Source organism: Vespula vulgaris, chromosome 1, assembly GCF_905475345.1.
Source record: "Vespula vulgaris chromosome 1, iyVesVulg1.1, whole genome shotgun sequence".
Classification (NCBI taxonomy): Eukaryota; Metazoa; Arthropoda; class Insecta; order Hymenoptera; family Vespidae; genus Vespula; species Vespula vulgaris.
Window position 1 is genome coordinate 1,077,958 of NC_066586.1, and position 23,291 is coordinate 1,101,248.

At 35.0% G+C, this 23,291-nt stretch overlaps 4 protein-coding genes across 7 annotated transcripts in view; 3 read left to right on the top strand and 1 right to left on the bottom strand.

The window, feature by feature from the left end:
* Nucleotides 1-1,484: 1,484 nt before the first annotated feature.
* LOC127063758 (protein MAK16 homolog) lies at nt 1,485-3,111 on the top strand. Its single transcript, XM_050993907.1, has 7 exons — nt 1,485-1,620; nt 1,710-1,756; nt 1,845-1,988; nt 2,070-2,382; nt 2,455-2,688; nt 2,772-2,849; nt 2,937-3,111. Exons 1-7 carry the CDS (start codon nt 1,606-1,608, stop codon nt 3,072-3,074), a joined length of 969 nt encoding a protein of 322 aa, XP_050849864.1. The 5' UTR covers nt 1,485-1,605; the 3' UTR covers nt 3,075-3,111.
* A 395-nt stretch (nt 3,112-3,506) lies between these two features.
* On the top strand, nt 3,507-8,187 carry LOC127063766 (post-GPI attachment to proteins factor 2-like). Its single transcript, XM_050993946.1, has 5 exons — nt 3,507-3,578; nt 4,436-4,745; nt 4,818-5,085; nt 5,349-5,546; nt 5,690-8,187. The coding sequence occupies exons 2-5, from the start codon at nt 4,563-4,565 to the stop codon at nt 5,821-5,823; spliced, it is 783 nt and encodes a 260-aa protein (XP_050849903.1). The 5' UTR covers nt 3,507-3,578; nt 4,436-4,562; the 3' UTR covers nt 5,824-8,187.
* A 3,997-nt stretch (nt 8,188-12,184) lies between these two features.
* On the bottom strand, nt 12,185-13,628 carry LOC127063774 (integrator complex subunit 12-like). Its single transcript, XM_050993957.1, has 2 exons — nt 13,211-13,628; nt 12,185-12,819 (listed from the first exon to the last, which is right to left on the bottom strand). The coding sequence occupies exons 1-2, from the start codon at nt 13,622-13,624 to the stop codon at nt 12,508-12,510; spliced, it is 726 nt and encodes a 241-aa protein (XP_050849914.1). The 5' UTR covers nt 13,625-13,628; the 3' UTR covers nt 12,185-12,507.
* An 8,204-nt stretch (nt 13,629-21,832) lies between these two features.
* Nucleotides 21,833-23,291, top strand: part of LOC127063676 (protein scalloped) — a 163,308-nt gene continuing 161,849 nt past the window's right edge. For 2 of the 4 annotated variants that reach the window (XM_050993747.1, XM_050993782.1), the window contains exon 1: nt 22,845-23,287. The gene's annotated coding sequence lies outside the window, so the exon portion shown is untranslated. Of the gene's footprint in view, nt 22,508-22,541; nt 22,822-22,844; nt 23,288-23,291 lie in introns of those variants that run through there. The other 2 variants (XM_050993768.1, XM_050993791.1) reach the window with 2 other exon arrangements.

The following is a 23,291-nucleotide window of genomic DNA, read 5'->3' on the forward strand; positions in this document are numbered from 1 at the left end:
CTTTTTTCTTTTTTTTTTTTACAAGCACAATTTACATCTCCGAGATATCGGAAGGGTAAAAAAAAAATTTTAATTGGACTTAACGCGCGTAAAGAAGAAAAAAGGAAAGGAACGAGGAAGAAAGGGAAAAAAAAGAAATTTCAAAAGTTGTCGGCCATTGTTTAAACGACCACCATGTTTTCCCCCTGCTATTCGTTCTTTACTACTTTGACCCTCCCCTCCCCCCCCCTGTCTCCCTCATCGTTCTCCATCATCGTTGAAAAAGAGGACGAAGGGTGAAGGGTTCTTAATTAAGAAACTTGACTTACCCATGAACGATGTCGCGAAAAGATCGAAGTAGTGACAGGATGACGTCTAACCGTTGTCATGGCTCGGCAAGAACGGCACGCGAATATAAATTCGTCCATTATCCGGTGATTAGTTCCAGAAACGGGATTACAAGACAATGAAAACGACCGTCCCTCTTCCTTCTTTTCCTCATTTCTCTTTTGACGACTAGACTTTCCTCGATCATGCGATTATTTCTAATTCTTTTTTCTTTATATACATATGTGTGTGTATGTATGTATGTATGTATGTATGTATGTATGTATGTATGTATGTATGTATGTATGTATGTATGTATGAATGGATGTATGTATGTATGTATGTATGTATGTATGTATGTATGTATGTATGTATGTATGTATGTGTGTGTGTATGTATGTATGGATGGATGTATGGATGGATGTATGAATGGATGTATGTATGGATCTATGTATAAATGTATGTATGGATGGATGTATGAATGGATGTATGTATGGATGTATGTATAAATGTATGTATAAATGTATGTATAAATGTATGTATAAATGTATGTATAAATGTATGTATGTATGTATGTATGCATGTATACATATGCACACGCATATACTCTTTCGATTGATTCCAATAATACTCTTCATTTTTGTTTTTCTTTTTTCCTTTGTTTTCTTTCTAATTACACGACACGAGACGATTAAAGATACGAGACAAATTACTCGCATAATCGAAAAGAAACCTTGGCACTGATTTTCAAACTGAACTTGCATTAACTTTAACGGACAAACACAAAATTCGAACCGTTACTTACGCGTATTTTTATATCAGACTAGGATCGAAAGTTTTATATTTGATTTTCAAAATGGAAAACTTTTTAGACTAACTTCTTCTTGTGTTTGTCTTTCATATCGTGAAACTACAAGCGTAAAAAGTTTCGAAAAATAATTGATTTTTAAGATCATCTCGAAACGTTTGTTCTACTCTATACTTCACTTCGATAATCGATATTATCGAATCGCGAAATATATCGATTACGTACAGATGGCGACAGTAGACGGTTGAATATATCCGTCTGATTTTTACCGATTGATTAACCAACCGACAACAGCGACATCGTTCTGCTATTGAAAGATTTAACATCGCGTATTCAACTTCACAGGCGTTTAATGTGTCGCCATCTGTCGTACATTGTTCTAAAATTTTCATGAGAAAATTTAACCTTTCTATCGTATTCTCTGTAGCTATGTCGAGATAAACACGTGTATTATATTGGAATAATCGTATAAACTTTAACAGTTAGTCAAAATGCAGCATGATGATGTACGTAAATGAAATTAACATTATAATATTAATTTGTTTGATACTTGATACAAAAATGCATGATGTTTTTAACTTTTCATTTTTTATAGGTTGTGTGGAGTATAATCAATAAATCTTTCTGTTCGTTTAAAGTGAAGTAAGTATAAAAGTTAGTTCATTACTAATTATATTATCATTAATCGTATCGTGATGTTTTATTAGAAATTTTTCTTTTTCTATAATAGCACCAAAACTCAGAGGTTTTGTAGAAATGAATACAATCTCACTGGATTGTGTAGTCGGGCATCGTGTCCTCTTGCGAACAGCCAATACGCAACTATCAGAGAAGAGAATGGTATTATTTATTTGTACATGAGAACCGCGGAAAGGTAAGTGATTGTTTCTTCATATATATCGAATGATTTCGATTTTAAATAATATATTTATATATAATGATTTTGATTTCTTAGAGTACATTTTCCTAAGAATATGTGGGAGAAGGTAAAACTTTCTAGGAATTTTGAGAAAGCTATTTATCAAATCAATGAAAATTTATTGTACTGGCCAGGTTTTATTAAAGCGAAATGCAAACAGAGATTTCTTAAAATAACACAGTATCTTATACGTATGAGAAAGCTTAGATTAAGAAGACAAAAAAAAATAGTACCGCTTTCTAGAAAAATTGAAAGGCGTGAAAGACGTAGAGAAGAGAAGGCTCTTGTCGCTGCGAGAGTGGAAAATGTTATCGAGAAGGAACTTATGGAAAGATTGAAACAAGGAGTGGTTAGTAAAAGTATTTCTAATGTGATTCTAACATTTATCATGTCGATATTTGGTCCCTAATCTTTTTTACAGTACAACGACATTTACAATTTCCCGCAAAAAGTATTCGATAAAGCCGTGGAGGCTGTAGAAGTGGAGAGCGAAGCAGAAAGCGAAAGGGAATACGAGGAAGAAGAAAATATTGAAAAGGAAGTAGAAATGGAATTGGAAGGAGATGAAAGGAAAACTACAGTTAACGGACCACGATACATAGAAGCAGAGAGCGAAGAGGACGAAGATGACGAAGAAGAATACGAAATAGACGATGTATTTATGATCGTAAAAATAATCGATTACAAAACTAAAGATATATCAATATCTAATCATATTTTTTATTTCTCATCTCGTAGGATCAAGATAGTGACTCTGGTCAAAGAGAGGAAATTGAGTTATCCGATAGTTTTGAATCAGAAACCAGCGATATCGAGGTAATCAATTTTTCTAATTTTAAAATACGAAATGTAATACGATTAAAAAATCATATGTATTAAATAATGAACTTATTTACTCGCTAGGATATCGTACCGTCGACAAGCAAGAAAAAATTGTCTAAAATTAAAGATAAGAAAGGTAAAACGAAGAAAAAGTTACGGCCAAGAGTTGAGATCGAATACGAGATCGAGGAGGAACCTGCTGTACGACAAAAATCGTAGATTAATGTTAAATAAAAAAAACTATATTTTCAATAAACTAATTAAGTTTATCGTTTCTTTCACTGTTATATATATATATATATATATATATATATATATATATATATTTCAACTTTAATAAAAAATGGCGATCCTTCGATGTCTACCTTGATATTAATTATGTATTTTCCAATTTATCAATAATCGGATAATTTCTCATAAAACATTTATTTAAACTATACTTCGATCGTCATCCAATAAAAACACATTTTATCTATGCCATAAATATTATACGAACAAGAATAATCAATATTTGACAAAGTAACGTTTCTCTGATTCGAATGTTACAAGATTATAATAAAAAAAAAAAGAGAGAGAGATTAAGAAACGGGTAACTAATTTAAAAAACGCGCCAAATTGATCGAAAGCGCTACGAAGATAACAAAAGCAGATGGCGACTGCTTGGATAGAGATTAGCGTATCTCATAAGTCTCTAGCAGACGATACACACAGCTCACAAGTAAAGTAAGTGATCAATTATTCATTTACTATTTATTAACGTTTATTCTTATTTCTTTCTTTTGTTCTTTTTCTTTATTACTTCACTCTCACTCTCTCTCTCTCTCTCTTCTTTTTTTTTAATTTTTTATATAATCGACGAGAACGTCCATTCGAAGAATATTTTATTATATCTAAGCTCTCGTATATAATCCCGTTGTTCTCAAATTTCTTTTTAAGAAGAGAATGTATATCGCAGTCTTTTAGAGCGTTTCATTCGTCGATATTTTCGAACCGTCGATACTTTTTAGTACGTTCTAAAAATAGATGTATAAATCAAGATAGTTTGATATTTAATCGTACTTTATTTCTAACGTATTCAATATGATTAATCATACCGGTTTTTTGTTTGAAGAAGGACGATGCACTGCCCGTGGCAAAATGTCACGAACGCGCTCATCGCGACAGTACCCTTTTGTTTGCTATTTATAGAAAAAGTAGGTTATCCACAAAATCAATTCCAAAAAAAAAAAGAGAGAGAGAGAGAGAGAGAAATGCCAGAATTGTATCCTCTCGTCGTTCTAACAATTCTTATTTATATGGCGCGAAAAAATCTATATCATTGTTCCTTCCATCGTTCGGCTTTCTCAAACACGTTTACGTGTTTTATATTTATTTGTCATGCCGTGAAAAAAGAATCCTGTCTTTTTCTTTTCTTTTCTCCTTCCTACTTTCTTCTTCCAATGAAATTTAATTTTTATTAATGTTAATACAATTCTCGAATGTATCCAATACAGCGATGAAAAATCTATCTATGCCTAATACTAAATATATTTTGGGATCTTGTGTTTTATAATTTTTTCTTTTTTTTTTTTATATTTTAGGCATATCATCATGAAACACAGAACGGTTCTACATGCTTCAAAATAGGATTAATATAATAGCAATCATGTATTATTATCTGGTGATAACATAAGTTTTTTCTGATTTTGCTTATTCGCAAATACCAAAATGATGAACAACGCCAGTATGGAGCTTAACAATGTAGGAGGCAGCAAGAGTTCTGTGTATTTAGTAATATCTTTTAAAAGATTATGTATGAGCACCGTTTGCCTACCGTTGTTTTCTTTGGTTTTTTGTTTTGTCACTGCGTATATTTTCCAACAGGATGACATTCACGAGACGCATTGTAAGGTACGTACGATCATGAAATTATATTTTTATTACAAGATATATATTATTTAATTCGAAGTGTTATCGCTTCAGGTTTACAATGTCCTCCCATCGATATCCGCTATCACTGGCGTATCTCCTCAACGATATTTATGGCGTATAAGCATAGCATTACATATTGGACCTCGTTTAGTTATCGCCGGTGTATATCACTCGTATTATTATAAAATACTCAAAACCTTAGAAGATGTACCTAGCAGAATTATGGGATGCAGATTATTAAATTTATGCTATTGGTTAAACATTGCTGAGGTAGCTGCTTTAAGCGGCGTAACGTATATATCGAACAGAGAGAATTATCGTAAGTAAAAATATTCTATGTTTGAACGCAAAACGATTCAATAGCACGCTGTTACCACTTAAAATTTAATTAACACGCTTTGTGTACAATACGTTAAGATAATGGTAATGAAACGCTCACCTTGTTGTCCCTAGTGCAAATATGCTTCTAATTAGAATCTATTGAAGTATATCAAAGTGTTAGTCTGTACAAGTGTTGGAAAGATAATTGAAAACATCAGTTTAAAATTAATTCAAAATTAAAATTTTCAAATTATTTTTCAGCTGTACACGAAAAGATTTTTATCGTGTTCATGTTCAGCTCTCTCTCATACATGCTGACATCTGTAAGATTAGGCCGTCTTGTTACTCCTAATGCACAAAGTCTTCAGTACAAACAAGCATTGTTTGTTACAAGCGTGATCAGTACGGTTGGACTCATTATCTTCTTTTTAAAACATCGGCTGTTATGTCACGACTTGGGTAAGAACATTTTCATTTTAATTATTCATGATCTATAGCTTATGTAAGATGCTATTACTGTAGATGTACCTTTTCATTATATCATCCATAGAATCTATTTTCCTAATCAATACTTATCTTAATTAATCTTTTTTGCCCCTTAGCATTTAGTTGGTTCTCACTATGCGAATACGTGATAGCCTCTGCAAATATGGGATTTCACTTTACCGTAATCCTAGACTTTCCGAAAGAACAGCTGGTCGTAGGTCATGGATTACCTGCCACGAAAGTGGATTAATTTTATAGAATAATTTATAATTTTGATTGTCATCTTAAAGTACCTACTGTCACTACCTGGAAGTGCTGTTCTGTTCATTATATTTTTAATCTAAAATGTAATGAGAATTTTATTATTTTATGACGTATAAAATAATTTGTAAAAGTTTCTTATTTATATGATTATATTATATCTAACGAGTTAATTTCAAATTATTTTATTTGTAAAACGACTCAAAGTAATTCCATTAATTGTTACTTTGATTTTTTATATTTAATCGTCTTTTAAACTAAACGAATAAAATCATTTATAGAATACAAAGTCGCATAGATAATATTTATTGATATAAATTGAAAGAAACGTAGCGCTTCCAAAGTAAGGCATTGGTTACTTACGATGAATCTTCTAATGGCCTTCCAATAACAATTATTAGTAAAGAAAAACATCGTAGTGACTATAATTAAACAAGTGTATTACATATAAACAGCACATAGTATATAGTATAGTAAGATCAGAAATTAGCACACTAAATTGAATTTTTCACGAGAAAAGGTCCATTGTACGAAGGAAGAAAAGAAAGTTCGTTCGAAAAAATTTAAAAAGTTTATCTTTGTAGAGATTTTTTGAAAGTGGGGATTCTAGTCGATCGCATAAAATCTAGTCGCTACGTTTTTCAATCGCTTTATATAACGTAGAGAAAACATTATTTTGTATGTTCAAATTCGTTGTTATAAGAAACATATATATATATATACACATATATATACGCATATATATGTATAAAGAGAGAAAGAGAGAGAGAGAGAGAGGAATGCATTTACGTCGATGTAATTTAGATCTATGAAAATTTACGTTCATCAAATGAACGTTACAATGAGATCTTAAGTTTATTATCCGATAAAATATCTTCTAATTAATATCTTGTTGGCGAAAGATTATCGATGCTAGAAGGTATGTACGTGTAGGAAACAGGGCTTATAAGTTTAGATTTTAAGATAACCGAAATGATTTCTGTGAGATCTATTTACGAGACTAATTATTATAAAATACGACACGTAAATGTAATATGAGAAGCTTAGGATGTAGTTCCTATGTTTTTAACATTAGCATATAAATATTTACGATGCATATATATATACATATATATATATACATACATACATATATATATGCATATATATATACACATACGTATTATGTATATATATGTATATGTATATGTATACACAGACACACACACACATAGTGTCATTTTAAGGTTGATTAACAAAATTTATTTGACAACAGTATGCTCAAAGAGGAATCGCAGATAAAAGATAAAAGAAAAAAGAAGAAAAAAACAAGAAATAATTCTGCAATCCCTCGTTATATATAATTTGACCAAGGGATGAAATTTGAAACGACGTTTGTAACAAACGCTTGTATGTGTGTGTGTTGAACTTTTGAACCAAGAGACCCTATTAACGATATAAAAACAACGTCCTTTCGATTCACGTAAGATATTCTTCGTATATTCCGTAAGCATGACAATTTTATAGAACGATGATGTTATATATGCATTTGCCGAACTAACTAGTTTTGAGAAAATCAATCTTATGTACACATACATACATACATACACACATACGTACATACATATGTATTTCTTCGTCGTAATAACATATGAAAGCTTTACGTTTGAGATATTCGTATGTACGATATATTATTATATATAATATACACCATAATAGATCGTGCGTTTACATTACACGACGACTTAGAAAAACATCTGTTTTGCACATTTTTATACACACAAATACTATCTACTCTCTATATATTTTAATACGAGAACCTCTTCTTAGGTTACTTGTTCAAACAATAAACCACCGGCATGTTCGCCTGCGTATTTATTATATACAATGAGACGATGATTATGAAAGTGGTTTAAGTTAAGAATCGACAGAAAAAAATTCGTTTATTGCGTAATTCGTATAAGTAAATTATACGAATTAAGTAAACTAATTCTCTCTCTTTTTTTTTTTTTTTTCAATTTTTGACTTATATCACGCTCATAATTATCGGCTCACATATACATACATACATACATACATACATATATATATATATATATGTATATACATACTATTAATGATTATATGAGTCGGTGATTAAGAAAGTGATCTAAATCAAGGATAAAAAAGAATTAATTTATTGGGTAATTCGTGTAATCAGGTCATTGCTATACGAATTACACAATAAATCTTTTTTTCTCAATATTTTGCTTCATAATCTCTGGCTCATAAACGTATATAAATTCTTTCGAAAAATTACGTATGACATTCGATTCGAATAAATACATGTAGTTGTCAATAAAATAATAAAAAAAAAAAAAAAAAAAAAAAAGAATCGAACAAAACAAACGAACGAAAGAAAAAAGATGTCCGAACGCCGGCGAGATGTCGTCATGGTTTATATCGTAATTCTCTGAGAATAATTTTTTACTCCTTTTCATCGTCCATTAAGTGTTGAACAAACGATGATCAATGATTAATGATCAATGATCAATGATCAATGATCATGGTCGGCTTATTCGATGTTATCGAAACGTTCAAATCCGTGCCAAGTGATGCACTAAAGATAACAATAATACACCATTTTTGCGTTTCGTATTGATATGGAATTGTATAATAAATGCTTGGTAAACTATTATCATTCTTCGGTGATAAGATCTTTAATGAATCACTTGTTTCTCGTGCCTGATATCGAGCGCTACCATATCGATATAATATACATACACCACACATGCACGCACTTATATGCACGCGTATTACGTACGTATGTATATACGTACATACATACATACATACATACATATATACATACATACATACATACATAATTACATACATAATTACATACATAAATACTAAATTTAGTTTGACACGGCTCTGCATTTAGAACGAACAGTTTTGAAGATATTTTTCAAGACGAGAAAGAAAAAAAAAAAGAAAAAGCACGGAATGATCGATTCGTCATATCACAATGTCATTCCCTTAGTGTCAGATCTAAGCTCTCTATCTCTGTTAAAAGAAGTAAAAAAATTTTAAACGAGAACAAGAGAGAGAGAGAGAAGGAGAAACAGTGCATGAAAAAAGAAAAAAAAGAGAAATCAAAATTGAAAAACAGGGTTGACGCACGTAAGAATTTTTAACAACTCCCTTTTCTTTTTTTTCTTTCTTCATTATTTTAAATCTATTATTAATATTATTATTACTATTATTACTATTACTAATATTATTATTATTATTATTATTATTAATATTATGTAAAACATGATACGCGACTACATTCGCACATTATAACATTATATTGCGTTAAACAAGTAAGATAATTGAAAGAAATCTTTGGCATGATCGAGACGTTCAAAAAAGAGGTTCGTGTGCCAAGCAAGTAGTTATCTAAAGACGAGATGATAGACGAGATGATATAGATCCTTGACACGAGTGTCAAAATCTTTATTTAATCGATGTCACTCACTTGGCACATCGACTCTGGCAGAAATCAAGCTGAATCTGTCACACGTTACAAAGAAAAAGAGAGAGAGAGAGAGAGAGAGAGAGAGAAATAACGTTAACGTAAAAAAAGAAAGATATTTCTAAGTAAGTATATAAACACGCCTAGAGCGCAAGTATTATCTTATTTTTAATCCATTCGTCTTTTTGACAATTTAGAAATGATAAACGATCGATCGTTAGAATTAATTTTTAAATGGAGCCCATAGAGAGATAAAAACACGATGTAACGTTTAATATTATCGTCAATCGAAGCACGTTCCAATTACTTTTATATAATATATTCATTTTAACAAGTACGTATTTACGGCTGCACAGTATAATTTTCTTTTCTTTTCTTTTGTTTTGTTTTATTTTACTTTTCTTTCCTTCTTTTTTCTTTTCTTTTCTTTTCTTTTTTTTTCTCTCTCTTTGCATTTCCATTTTTTCTTCTTTTTTCTTCTCCTTTTTTTTTTTTTCTTTCTCATCAAGACCACGTCGAGTAAATAGAGTTGCGAGCAAGAAACTACTGTCATACTAATTTCAATCGGTTTAATGAATATGCAATAATTCTTATACTCATCGAACACATCCGTGTTTTCAATAAGAATCTCCTTAGGAAAGTTTTATATGTGAAGCATGCTTAGAAATACGCACGTAGAGAAATAATGAATGAGTACGAAAGGTAAAGAAAGAAAAAAAGCAAACAAACTAACTAACTAATTAACTAACTAACAAAAAGAAGAATCGAATATACATAGACACATACATCTACATCTACACACACGCACGCGCACGAACTCTTAAGAGTGATTTTTAAAGTAACAAGATCGAAACGCATGAATCTCATACACGTGCGTTAAAAAATTAAATTTTACGATGGATACATATATATGTACATATATATATATATATATATATATATATATATATATATATGTATGTATGTATTCATACTATTAATTTCATATCACCCTTTTATCAAATTGCGGAACGTGCATTGAAAATATCATTGAGTTTCTTCTACTTCTTTTTCTATGGCGAACAATCGGGACATTACAAATGCCAAGTACGAGAGATAGAAAAGAAAAGAAAAGAAAAAAAAATAAATTAATTAATTAAAAGCAAATGCATGCGCACAGCTATTTTTTGAAACGAAGATCAAACGTCAAACATATCTTCTCGAAAGAAAGAAAGACTCGATCGTTTCTAATCGAGTTGAAAAATCGTGCCATAAATAAATTCTGACTAAAATCGAGGGAAAAGAAAAGCGAATAAAGCAAAAAAAAGAAAAAAGCAAAATATAAATAAATTAGTAAGGAAAGAAAGGGAGAAAGATAGAGAATGCAAGAAAGAAAAAAAGAAAATCTCGAAAACGTACGATTTTCATTAAAGACAAATTCTGACTCGACTTTGCAGATACACACACATATATATATATATATTCTGAATCGCAAAGTTCATTTTTTCTCTATTATTTTTTGTTTTAAAGAAATTATTATACATCTATCTTTGCATTTTGCTCCTTGCGAAAAGAAATTTTGTGTCTTATTTATTATTTAGCAATGATGAGAAAAAAATTGAGACAAAGGGATAGAAGATACGAACTTCAATGACGCACCGCAATGAGAGGAACCACTTTTTATTCTTTCGACATTGAGATTAATTTCTTTTTTCTTTTTATTTCTCTTTCTCATTTATTTTTATTCTTATTTCATACGCTTTCTTAATTTCTTTAGACGAAGGAAACGATTCTGTGATAACGAGCACAAAAGATGTTTTGTCGCTTAAAAAAAAAAAAATAATATCGTTTTTGTGTCGCCTCTTAACCCCGTGATATTAATCCTCGTTATTTATTAATCTTTTTTTTTTATTTCTTTTTTGACAATTCGTTTAATTCATTCATCGTTTCCTTCTCATCGCCATTTTAGATCGATATATATGTCATCGTTGATCTATATCTTGATCTTTATTACTATCATATAGAATTCTTCAAACACAGGGCACTTACTTTGCGACGATTAATTGTAGTGATTAGTCGACTAGTTTAAGAGATCTAATGGTATCGAATTTAAGAGAAAGAGAGAGAAATATAGTATATATATATATATACATATATACTTTCTCCAATTCTCGCAATGCGTGCGTAATATAACCATTAGATAAGCAAAATGATATGAGTGTCGAATGTCGATGAAGAAAAAAAAGAAAAAGAAAAAAAAAAACAATGTATAAGGGTTTATTCAAAGTTGTGAATCGAAGCTCTCATCCTCGCTCGAAATCGCCAAATTCATAGATCGAACTTATAGATATTATTCCCAGTAATAAAGTCACGTTTGCGTGAAGTAGTATTATAACGATCGAATTTATTTAAATCGATCGCGAACAAAGTTAATGTAAAGAGAAAAGAGCGAGAAAATATTGTAACGTTAGAGTTTTGTTCCTATCTTATTCCTTTTGTTTGTTTGTTTTTTTTTTCTTTTTATTTTTGTAAAAATATCCTTCAAGAAAATATTTCATTTTATTGAAATATATATGGGGTGAGTCTAAAAGAAGTGTAATTGTTATTGATTCATATATGTATACATGTATGTGTTTTATGAAATTATTGAAAGAAAAGTATTAATAAAACGAGACTTTTGCGAGTAAAAGATTTTACAAAATGCTAAAGTTCGTTATTGATCTTCTTTCGGTGTTAAGAGGTGAAATATATACATGTATTTTTTTGGGAATACCTTGAAAAAAAATTCACCCTGTATTACATCGCCTGATAATACTCGATTCTTCTTGTTTCATTTTCTTCTTTTTCTTTTTTTTTTTTCTCTTTTGGATTCAAGACGAACGAATCGTCGTCGTCGTCGTCGTCGTCGTCGTTGTCGTTGTATCATAGCTGTATGATATTCGTTCTAGTTCATAAGAGTAAGATGCCCTGTGCTGTGATTAGAGTATGTTCCACGAGCATTGAGAGATCGTGTTTTTGTGATTTGCAAGGCAGCGAAGTATGTGTAAAACGAATGATTATTATCGAATAAAAGATCTACCACACATCTATCTCGAATTTCTCGGACGCGCTTTTATTATTATATTTTAACCCTAAAAAAAAAAAAAAAAAGAAAAAAAAAACCTTAAAAAAAAACATGAAAAAAGAAGAAAAAGGAAAGAAAAATTTTTCCTCTCAGCGACGTCGTTTGAAAACTTTTTCACGTTCGTACATTTTAACGCAACGTTTTTTCTTGTCGACGTTGACCGATTTCGCAAATTTATTATTTGTAATTTTTTTAACGTCACCCTTTCTCTCCTCCTCCAAAGTAGTACTCTCGTAGGTAGAGGCCGTAGCTTCGACGCATTTTCCACATCGCCAAACGAGTCTGGGATCGTAGACGTCGATATCGACTACCGCTGGATTATGGCAAAGGGGATGATAGATCTCTTGGCACTCTTGGCACTCGAGCAATATCAGAGGACCCAGCTTCGTGCCGTTGCATATCTTCGATTCGTTTAATTAGTCATTCGATTGTTATCGATCGAAAGCACGTTTGTCGTAATTAAATCGGCCAATAAAAATTAATATCGATATTTTTGGCCGAAAGTCTAGGCGACTCGAAATATCGATTAATTTTTGTCGACATTTTTTGAGCTAATTTCTTTTCTTTCTTTTTTTTTTGTTTCTCTTTTTCTCGGAAATACGAGAGTCTAGGAACTTTTTTAGAATCTATAAAAGATAGAGACAAAAAAAAAAAAGGTTGAAGAAAGTATCTCGAAAAAAAATAGTAATCAATTTTTCAAATCACCTAAAAGGACTAATGTATAATATGATCGTATGTACACACACACATATATATATACATATATATATAAACAAATTCGAGATGTTTAACCTTGCAAAGTGCACCATCGTTAGAGATATCATCGGGAATGGAGATTCTCGGTACGTCGATCTTCTCAAATTCTTCATATTCCTCTTCGTAAATCTTTTTAAAATTAACTTCAACGATTTCAACAGATTTGTCGTTTGTGTCGTTAGCCTTATCGCTAGATTCATTAGTCACTTGATTTTTATCGTATGTCAATTTAATTGAATTCTTCGAATACGTTTTCCAGGAAGTCCTTTCCTTTTGTAAAAACTCTTTAGGCATTCTAAAAGCCAATGTTTTGCTCGTACCATATCTTTTCTCGATTTGTTCGTCCAACATCTTCCTAAGCTTCTCGGCACTGTCGTCCTCGTTCGAACGTAACAAGGCCAACGCGTCGAAAAATTCTTCATCGATATCGGCCGAATTATCCGCGTACATAATTATCAATAATCTTTCTAACAAGAGAAAAAAGAAGAGAGAGAGAGAGAGAGAGAGAGAGAGAGAGAGAGAGAAAAGAAAAGAAACGAAATTGGAGAATATACAATAAACGCATACGTAACCACTACGTAGGTAAACGAGAAATATAGTCCAACGTGAAATAAGCCGTACATATTCGCTCGTATACATAAAACACGTCGACTAAAATTGAAAGATCGATTATTACGTCGAAAACATTATTGTTTGTATTAAATCGAGATTTGGTTTGGGTTTATTCAATTAAATATTCATGGAGATGGAATAACGAAATTTATTGGTAAAACGTGGCTCACGTGGGCCGATTAGGAGCAACGTGAGGAGAAGGAAAATGAATGGAAAGGAAGAGAAAGGAAGGAGAGTGGGGAGGATAAGGAGTAAGGAGTAAGGAGTAAGGAGTAAGGAGTAAGGAGTAAGGAGTAAGGAGTAACGAGGAAGGAAAAGGTTCTCCAATTATCGTTTCGCCAGGTTGGCTTCTCACCCAGCAGCACAAGCTCGGTAGCAGAATCGACTGGAATCCAGCTGGAAGCCGGGAGCGTAGACGTCGAACGAGTGGGATTATTCCGTGTTGGCCGGGGCCGGGGAACAATGTCGGAAACGACGAGGACGGTATGCCGAGATATGCAGGATATCGCGCAGAACTGCGATCCTTCGAGGTCGGAGAGCTATGGGGTATATAGCGTGCACCGAAGGAGAGAGAGTCCGGGGGATGTATTCTATGGCAAGCCGAACAGAAGGAGGTGGAGAAAGGAGAGGAAGAGGAGGAGGAGGAGGAGGAGGAGAAGGAGGAGGAGAAGGTAAAGAGAGGGAGAGAGAGAGAGAAATATCATTCTAAGTGTGTTACCTTCCGCGAACGGCAACTGTTTCACCTAAATACGTAATAATATCTCGACGAACGGAGATATACCGTACTGGCATTTCTCGATTTCCTGAAGAATTCGATCGAAATGTGTCGTAATACTCCCAAGGTATTTCAGGTGAGCTTCCTCGCCTTCTATTTCCATCCCTTCCTTCCTTCCTTCCTTCCTTCCTTCCGTCGAGTTCCTCTTTATCCGCTTCGAATTCATCCCTTCGACGTCTTCCTTCCATCCATCCATCCATCCATCCATCCATCCATCCATCTTTCCATCCATCCATCCCTCCCTTTCCTTATTTTACCTTACCTTACCTTACCTTACCTTACCTTACCTTACCTTGCTTTACTTTGCTTTACCTTACCTTATCGTTCCCGGTGGTACTTGTTCCTTCTCACGGGTAGAAGATAATAACGTCGGCATGCTAAGATTTTCGCGATCTTCTTTTTTATTTTACTTATAATTTCTGTTTTTCTTGTTTTCTCATCTTCTCTCTTCTTGTTCTTCTTTCTTCTTATTCTTTTTTTCTAACACTTTTCCAAGCCAATTTAATATAAATTGATATTTGCTACGTTCTTATTTCAATACACACACACACACACACACACATATATATATAAATGATATATCCTACATAAATTTTCTATTGAAAATTATCAACTAAATAAAGTGTCATTCCTTGTATTTTATCTTATCGTTTTGAGATGAAACGTTGAATAGAAGAGATTGTAATAAAAGTGTATGTATGTAGTAGGTAAAGAAAGAGGTTTTACTTTTTTAAGAGAATATAACGCGCGCGTGCACGCGAAAGATAGATAGATAGATAGATAGATAGATAGATAGATAGATAGATAGGTAGATAGATAGATAGATAGATAGATAGATAGATAGGTAGATAGATAGATACATAGATAGACAGAAAGAGAGAGAAAGACGCGACGACGTAGCAGTCTTTTCTTTGCCTCTTGGGTACCAAGGAAGAAAGGGAATTTTCGAACGCGCCATCCGCGCGATATTTCTCAATACCTTCAACCTTACCACCCTCGTGAGTAAATCTCTACTCTGGATAAGACCCGCCAGGAATCTTACCGTCGCGGAACATCCGCCGTTTATAAGAAATGTTTTTGAAGTTTATGAGAGGACGCGGTGAAGGCTCAGCTATAGAAAGACCTGAACGCGTCTATTCCTCTCTCTCTCTCTCTCTCTCTCTTTCTCTCTCTTTCTCTCTTATCTATCTCTTTTTCTCTCTCTTTTTCTCTCGTTTTTCTCTATTCGCTCCTATTTCTTTTTCTCCGATAAACGCGAACGACGATAAAGAAGAAGACAATAAAAGCATCGCGTCGTTGAAATATCGTCGAAAAATTGCTTTTCCGAAAAATCTAACAGCTAAAGAGACTACGCTATTCTCCTTAAAAGGATCGTATAAAGCTTTCCTCGTTTAATAATATTAATTTTTTATTGTTTAAATAAAAATCGATCGATGATTGGAGACGATGATCGAGACGAAATATAAAGCGTTTGATATCGATACGTCGTCGAAAATGTTGTCTTATCTCGGTTATTCATGGTCGTATCGTTTAACGTGTTTTTAATTTTGTTTTTACTCTTTTTCTTTTTTTTTTTTTGATATATATATTTTTCAAAACGTAACATCGGGCTCTTGTCTCTGTTGTATTTTCTATTCTTTTTTTTTTTTTCAAACAAAAGCATGGTATTGATAGGTCCGTATCGTTTACATTGTTCGATTCTATACACATATATTTTTCTATAAATCGATTCAATTTTCAGAGTTGGGAGGTTAAAAATTAATTAAAAAAAAAAAAAAAAAGAAAAGAAAAAAAAGAAAGAGAAGAGAGCCGACATTAATTAAATCGAGGAAAAAAATAATCGTAGAGAAGAAGAGAGATAACGGAACATCCAGACGATTGTTTTTGCAGGAAGGAAAGCCTTTTAAGAGGTAGAAATTAGAATCGAGTTGGAATCAATGGTTAGAGTGTAAGTAAGTAAGGTACATTGATAGGATATAACCAGAGAAAAGAGACCTTTTATCGGTTCCCGAGGGAGAGCACTCTCGTAAAAGATCGTTGTTTCGTTGTATAATTCTATTTCTATCTCTTTCTCTACTCTTTTGAACAAACGTAATAATAATAATAATAATAATAACAACAACAATCGAATGCAATCGAAGCTATATCGGTAAAACATCGAATTAAACGATTTCTATTTACTCCTTACATTCTTATCCTTGAAAACTTTTATAACGAAACTTTGCATTCTTAGAATACGCGTTACAAGAATCTCTTTCTTCTATCCCTGTATATAACTATGTATTTGTAAAGTACTTGTTAAACCGACGACGTTGCAAATTTGTAAGAAGAAAATGAAAAAAAAAGAAAAAGAAGAAAAAGAAGAGAAAGAGGAAGGAGAAGAAGGAGAAGAAGGAGGTGGAGGAGGAGGAGGAGGAGGAGGAGTCAGGTACTTTACGAGTAATCGTTGATGATGTCGATGAACCTACCCTCGATTCCAGGTAAAGTTAACTGATGAGACCGAATGCAAAGTGCATCGTTGCATAACGTGGAATGGCTCTGTTGCAGCTATCGCGTGTATCGTCTTCTCTAAAGAACAGAGAAAGAGAGAGAGAGAGAAAAAGAAAGAGAGAGAGAGAGAGAGAGAGAGGGAGAGAGGAAGGTAGAAGAGATTAAAAAAAGAAAGAAAAATAAGAAAGAAATTTATATTCGTTCTCTCTTTCTCTCTTCTTTTCTTTCTCTCTTTCTCTTTCTCTTCTTATTTCTTTGCTTAACGATTATCAGTTATAACGGTCGACTGGAAAGTGAACGGCACACACAAAAGCAATATTCTGTTTACGATGCCAATCGTCATTGTTCGCTTATGCCTTTTCAATTAGTGTAGCCATGGTGTATCACTATGCAAACGAGGATCGCGTTCAAGATTTTACGACTTTACGACTATCGGACGTTAAATAGAGATGGTAAGGGGATAGGGATAGGGATGGGGATGGGGATAGGGACAGGGACAGGGACAGGGACAGGGACAGGGACGAGGACAGGAGTAGGGACGAAGGGATGGGAGATTTGCCTCGGTTCTCGGCGAAAGCCCAAATAGCTCGAATAAATGGAGGGTATAAAGGGAAGGATAATCGTCGATTTCATCGTCTATGTCGACTGTGTCTCTGTGTGCAAAATTTGAATGAGACAGAGACAGAGAAATAGAAAGACAGAGAGAGAGCTTTCCTAGCTGCTTCTTTTGAACCCATTAAAATAAGATAAGCTTTGCATTCTCTTAACCATTCTTTCTCGACTGTTAAAGAGAAGCTCTCTCTCTCTTTCTTTCCCTCTCTGTTTCCTTCTCTCTCTCTCTCTCTCTCTCTCTCTCTCTCTCTCTTTCTCTCTCTCGTTTCTAATTACCGTTAGAAACCTGTTGTCTACGTGACTTTGCCACGAGCTCCACCTTCGGCCATTTGCAAGAAGCTACGCGACGATATTTGCTCCTCTCGTAGATGCTGAAATTGGGCTATGAGATAACTGCTCGAAGATTTTCCTACACCCTAAAGGGTATCCTGTTTACAGCTTCGTACGTATCGTATAGCTATCCCCCCCCCCCTCACTCTCTCTCTCTCTCTCTCTCTCTCTCTCTCTCTGTGTGTGTGTCCTTCTCTTTTTCTTTTTCTTTCTCTCGACTAATAAAATATTATATTATTGTCGTACATACGTTCGATAAATGTAATTCATTATTTGTACGTACTTTTAAAAACTATTTTCATTCTTTTCTTTTTTAGATTGAGTCTTCAATTCATAAATATAATTATATATATATATATATATATATATATATATATATCTTTTTTATAAATAATATGATTATGAACGTAAATACGTGGAAAATTTTCGAATCATACAATCCATACGAGTTCTACGTATGATATGATATAATATTGTCGAAAGATTCTTTAATAATAATAACAACAACAACAACAACAATAACAATAATAATATTAATAAATAATTTCCTTTCCACATAAAATTTATTTATCGTTAAAATCATGTAGAGGTACAGAGTAATATTAATGCCTTCGTAAAAAGACGAAATAAAATGATTGACGAGTCGGTGCGATATAAAAAAAGGCACGACAAGAGGGAAAAAGAAAAAATGAAAAGAAAACAAAATGGAGGGGAGGATAAAAACAGAAGAAGAGTTTCTTTCCAACAAGCTTCAGGATCGCTTTAGATTCGCTTTGATAGTTCGGAAAATCGTAAGAAAAACTTACGAGGATTTTTCCGAGGACTTTACCTTTACGAGGAAGCGCATTTTCACGCGCAGAGAAAATGCAGCACGCTGTTTGTTCGTTCGTGGCGTTTGTCGAGTACAATGGGTCGAGCGTACAAAAGGAACCTGCAGCCACCCCCACCTTTATCCTCACCCCCGCCCCTGTTTCTACCCCTGTCTCCGCCATAGTCACCGTTACTACCCTCTCCATCGTCACTACCCCAACCATTGCCGCCCCGGCGTCGCCGTCGTTGGAGTAACGCGTTTGAAAACGTTAATTACGAGCACTTTTGTACCTTTTCCATAAAAGCCTCTCACTCGTTACTTTCGATCCAACGTGATTCAAGCGATACGCGTGTCAACCCCCATTTTTGTTTTTATTCGGCTCTTAGTTCATTTCCACGATTCATCCTACGTAAATTTCGTAAATGTGAAATAAAAAGAGAAAAGGGGAGAAAGGGGGAGAGAGAGAGAGAGAGAGAGAGAGAGAGGGAGATGAGAGAAAAAATTTTAACAAAAGGACACGAAAGTTATCTTTTACAATACTAACGAAAAGAGTATCTCGCTCATTGACATTTGCGTGTGAATACTTGATTTAACTAAAGAAATATAACAAATTGCTCTTTCTCTCTCTGTCTAGGAAGATATTCTATACTAGTAGTTAATATTGAGACTAAGAATCATACGTTATAATATTGTAATAATTAACAATGTTCATATACGATATATATATATATATATATATATATATATAATTAACTATGATAATTAAATATATATATATATATATATATATATAATTAACTATGATAATTAATTAATAAGAGTAATTTTTATTTATTTCTTTTTCACTTTTTATTTCTTTTTTTGAATAACTCTATTGCCAGATAATACAAAATTCGACATTCGTTTGACGAAAATATTTCGAACGTTTATCGACCCGAAAAACAAAACTTGAAGAACCTTGATTCGTGGAAATTACGTTGAACGAGTAAAAGCTGCTTCGGTCGTTTCTCTTTCCGGTCAATTTATCTGTCAGTTAATTTAAATACAGCCGAGCGATGACAAAGTGCCCGCGTAACGGGTGAAACGCGTCGATGTACTACACGCAAGCACACAAATACAAATACAAATAGAAACAGAAACAGAAACACATACACAAAAAGAGAGAGAGAGAGAGAGAGAGAGAGAGAGAGAGAGACACACACACACACATATACACATACGTATCGAGAAGTAAAATTTACTTCTATCGAGCAAATAAATTCATCACGATATAAAACGATCCTCCCCGCTTGTTGTTTCGTTCGGTCAACTTCCCTCCCGTCCCTTTAGCCCTCTTTACACGCATAGAACGTAAAATTTGAAACGTTTTTGTTTTCAATAGAACCGACGTTATTCGACGAAATAACATATGACGGAAAACAAATTAATTTCTATCTATCGTTCCTCAAGAAGAAACGAAATTTATTTTTCTATAAAAATATACTATTTCTCGACTTTTTCGACGAAACGAAGTAAAGTTATACCGTATAGATAACAGTATCTCAAAGTCTATCTTCTCCGATCTTTGATACAAACGTATTGATATAAACGACGTAAAAATTAACAAACACGTACATTACAAATAAACCGATTACTAATTAATTACGTTCTTCGTACATACGTACATTACTTATTTATTTATACGTAAGAAAGTACAAGCATCCTTTATCCAAAATAAAAATTGTTACTATATTGAATTATAAACGCTTCAAACGAATAATCTTATTTCGTCGGGAATAAAAGAAGAGTTTAAAAGGCGGAAATCTTTTGCAGGTATCGTTTTTATAGCGATAGGAAGATAACAAAATATAAGAGAGAAAATACGAAGAGAGCAGAAAGAAGAGAGATGGAGGACAGAAGGACAGACAGACAGACAGAGAGAGAGAGAGAGAGAGAGAAAATAACAAAAAAAAAAGAGGATAGAAGAAAAGGTAAAGAAAGGTCCAGGGTGGGAAATAGACGACGGTATAGGACCGAGGGTGTCGTTTACTTAACGACGGAGAGAACATAAACGTCGCTTCGTGATCTTAAGCTGACGCACTTGTCGTCCCAAAGTGGGTCACTTACCACGTAGAACCCGACGACCTGCCGCGAGCGTCGATCCCTCGGATCCATTAAAGAACACGGTTAGCCCCTTTTACACGTGAAGTAAACGATACGAGGAAAAGGAAAGGGCTAACGTAGAACGCCGAGACTCACGGAATCGTAAAGGGGATTTTATACGATCGTACGAAACGACGTCGGGAGGATGAATATCGTTTTTATATAGTCCAACGAGACGTATCGAATTCGCTTTTTCTCTACCTATCCATATTTGTTCATCAAATGACCGTGAACTAACCGATATAAAAATACTTAATTCAAAAAGCGATTTCATTGAACCAGTCTTTCTTTCAAAAGCGATAACGCGTAATTTGTGTGTACCGATTAAATCGATCGATAACGAATCCAAACGAAGATCGAGTAATATTTCCAAGAGAAAAAAGAAAAGTATATTCGATCGACGAAGAAATCCAAGAGACTCGTTGAAGAGTTCCGTTTGTATCTAAAAGAAGATAAAAGAGGTAAACGAACGTTTAGTTTGTCCTTTTAATAAATATATACAAATATATGCATAAATATATATATATGTGCGTGTGTGTATACGACGAAACGCGTTGATTAATCCGATAGAAAATATCGGATTACGCGTGTTTAGAAATAGAAGAAAGAAAAACGATGATTGGTAAGGGATCGTTTAAAAGGAAGTATATTGGATATAAAGGAACGTTTCGTAAATGGCGCGCGCACGCGGTCCGATTCCGCGTCGGTCGGTTAACGGGGAAGGCTAAAACGCAAGCTCCCTGAAATTCAACAAGTGCTTCTCTCGAACTCCGACTCGACTCGACTCGAGTCGACTCGACTCGACTCGACGACGGACGGCCGAACGGCCGGACGGACGAACGGACGGACGAACGAACGGACGGACGAACGGACGAACGAACGGACGAACGAACGGACGAACGAACGAACGAACGAACGAACGAACGAACGAACGAACGAACGGACGAACGGTCGGTCGGTCGGTCGATCGGTCGGTTGGTTGGTTGGTCGGTCGGTCGGTCGGTCGGTCGGTCGGTCGGTCGGTCGAACGTAGTGAGGAGCGCGCGCGTGCGGAAGCGAAGGAAGGAAGGAAGAAAGGAGTAGGAGGGGAGGAGGAGAAGGTGAAGTGAGGAGAGAAGAGAAGAGGAGAAGGAGAAGGAGAAGGAGAAGAAGGAGAAGGAGAAGGAGGTGGAGGCGGAGGAGAAGGAGAAGCGAGCGCATCCAAGCTCCATTACGTGCGTGACGCGACTGAACGGGGTGAGCGCGGGGAGTGGGGAGAGTTCGGTGTCGCTCGGTCAAATGGTGGGAGAAGGTTCGGGCGTTCTCGGCCTTTCTCGGCTTCTGGTTTCTCCCGCGGCCGCATAAGCGGTGTCAGCGTGTGCGCAGACCGGCTGCGCAGCAGGCGTGTGCGTTGTCCAGATTCTTTGTGCCATTCCTGGCATACCAAAAACAAGAGTGGTGACTGCGCTCGTATTTACCGGGGTGCAGCCCTGCGCGCTGATATAACCGTGCGAATTTAATCCGTCCGGATAAAGGGCTACGTCGCGCGCGCGCGCTCGACGCCACGTCAGCTCGGCCAGTGGTAAGTAAGACGAAAGAAAAGAGTGTCGAACGTGTCCGTGTCGCGCGAGTTACACCGCGTCTTACTCGCTGTCTCTGTCTCTCTCTCTCTCTCTCTCTCTCTCTCTCTGTCGGTCTCGCTCTCGCTCTCGGTCGGTCTCGCTCTTGTTCGTTCTCTCTCACTCGCTCCAGTCCACGCCCGTTGGCTCTCTCCCGGCGGTGGCGTCCCGTACGGCGGCTGCCGCTATGTACGCTTCTTCGACGATGACGACGACGACGACGACGACGACGACGACAGCAGCGACGACAACGATATAACCGACCGACCGACCGAACGTATGTACGTGCTTACGAACGAACGAACGAACGAGCGAACGAGCGAGCGAAAGAACGAACGACCACGCAGCACGAATTTCGAGCGAGACAGAGGGAGCGTGATACGTCGAGAGACAAGAGATAGATAGATAGATACATATATATATATAGAAAGAGAGAGAGAGGGAAAGAGTGTGTGTGTGAGAGAGAGAGAGAGAGAAGTTATGACGCGCGCGTTAGACGCACGCTGCCTTCAAAAGAATACTCCGAGATACATATAAAACGTCGGCTCGTTTTGACGGGCGTTCTGACGCGTTGTCAGCGAGTCCGCTGCTCTCGCTGTTGACTGGTGTGTTGTTGCCGTTGTTACGTTACTGTTGCTACTGCTACTACTACTGGTACTGCTGGTGCTGTTGCTGCTGGTGCTGCTATTACCACTGCTGCTGGCTCTCCCGCGTTCTTCCGATTTTCGAGTAAAAGGAGCCCGGTGT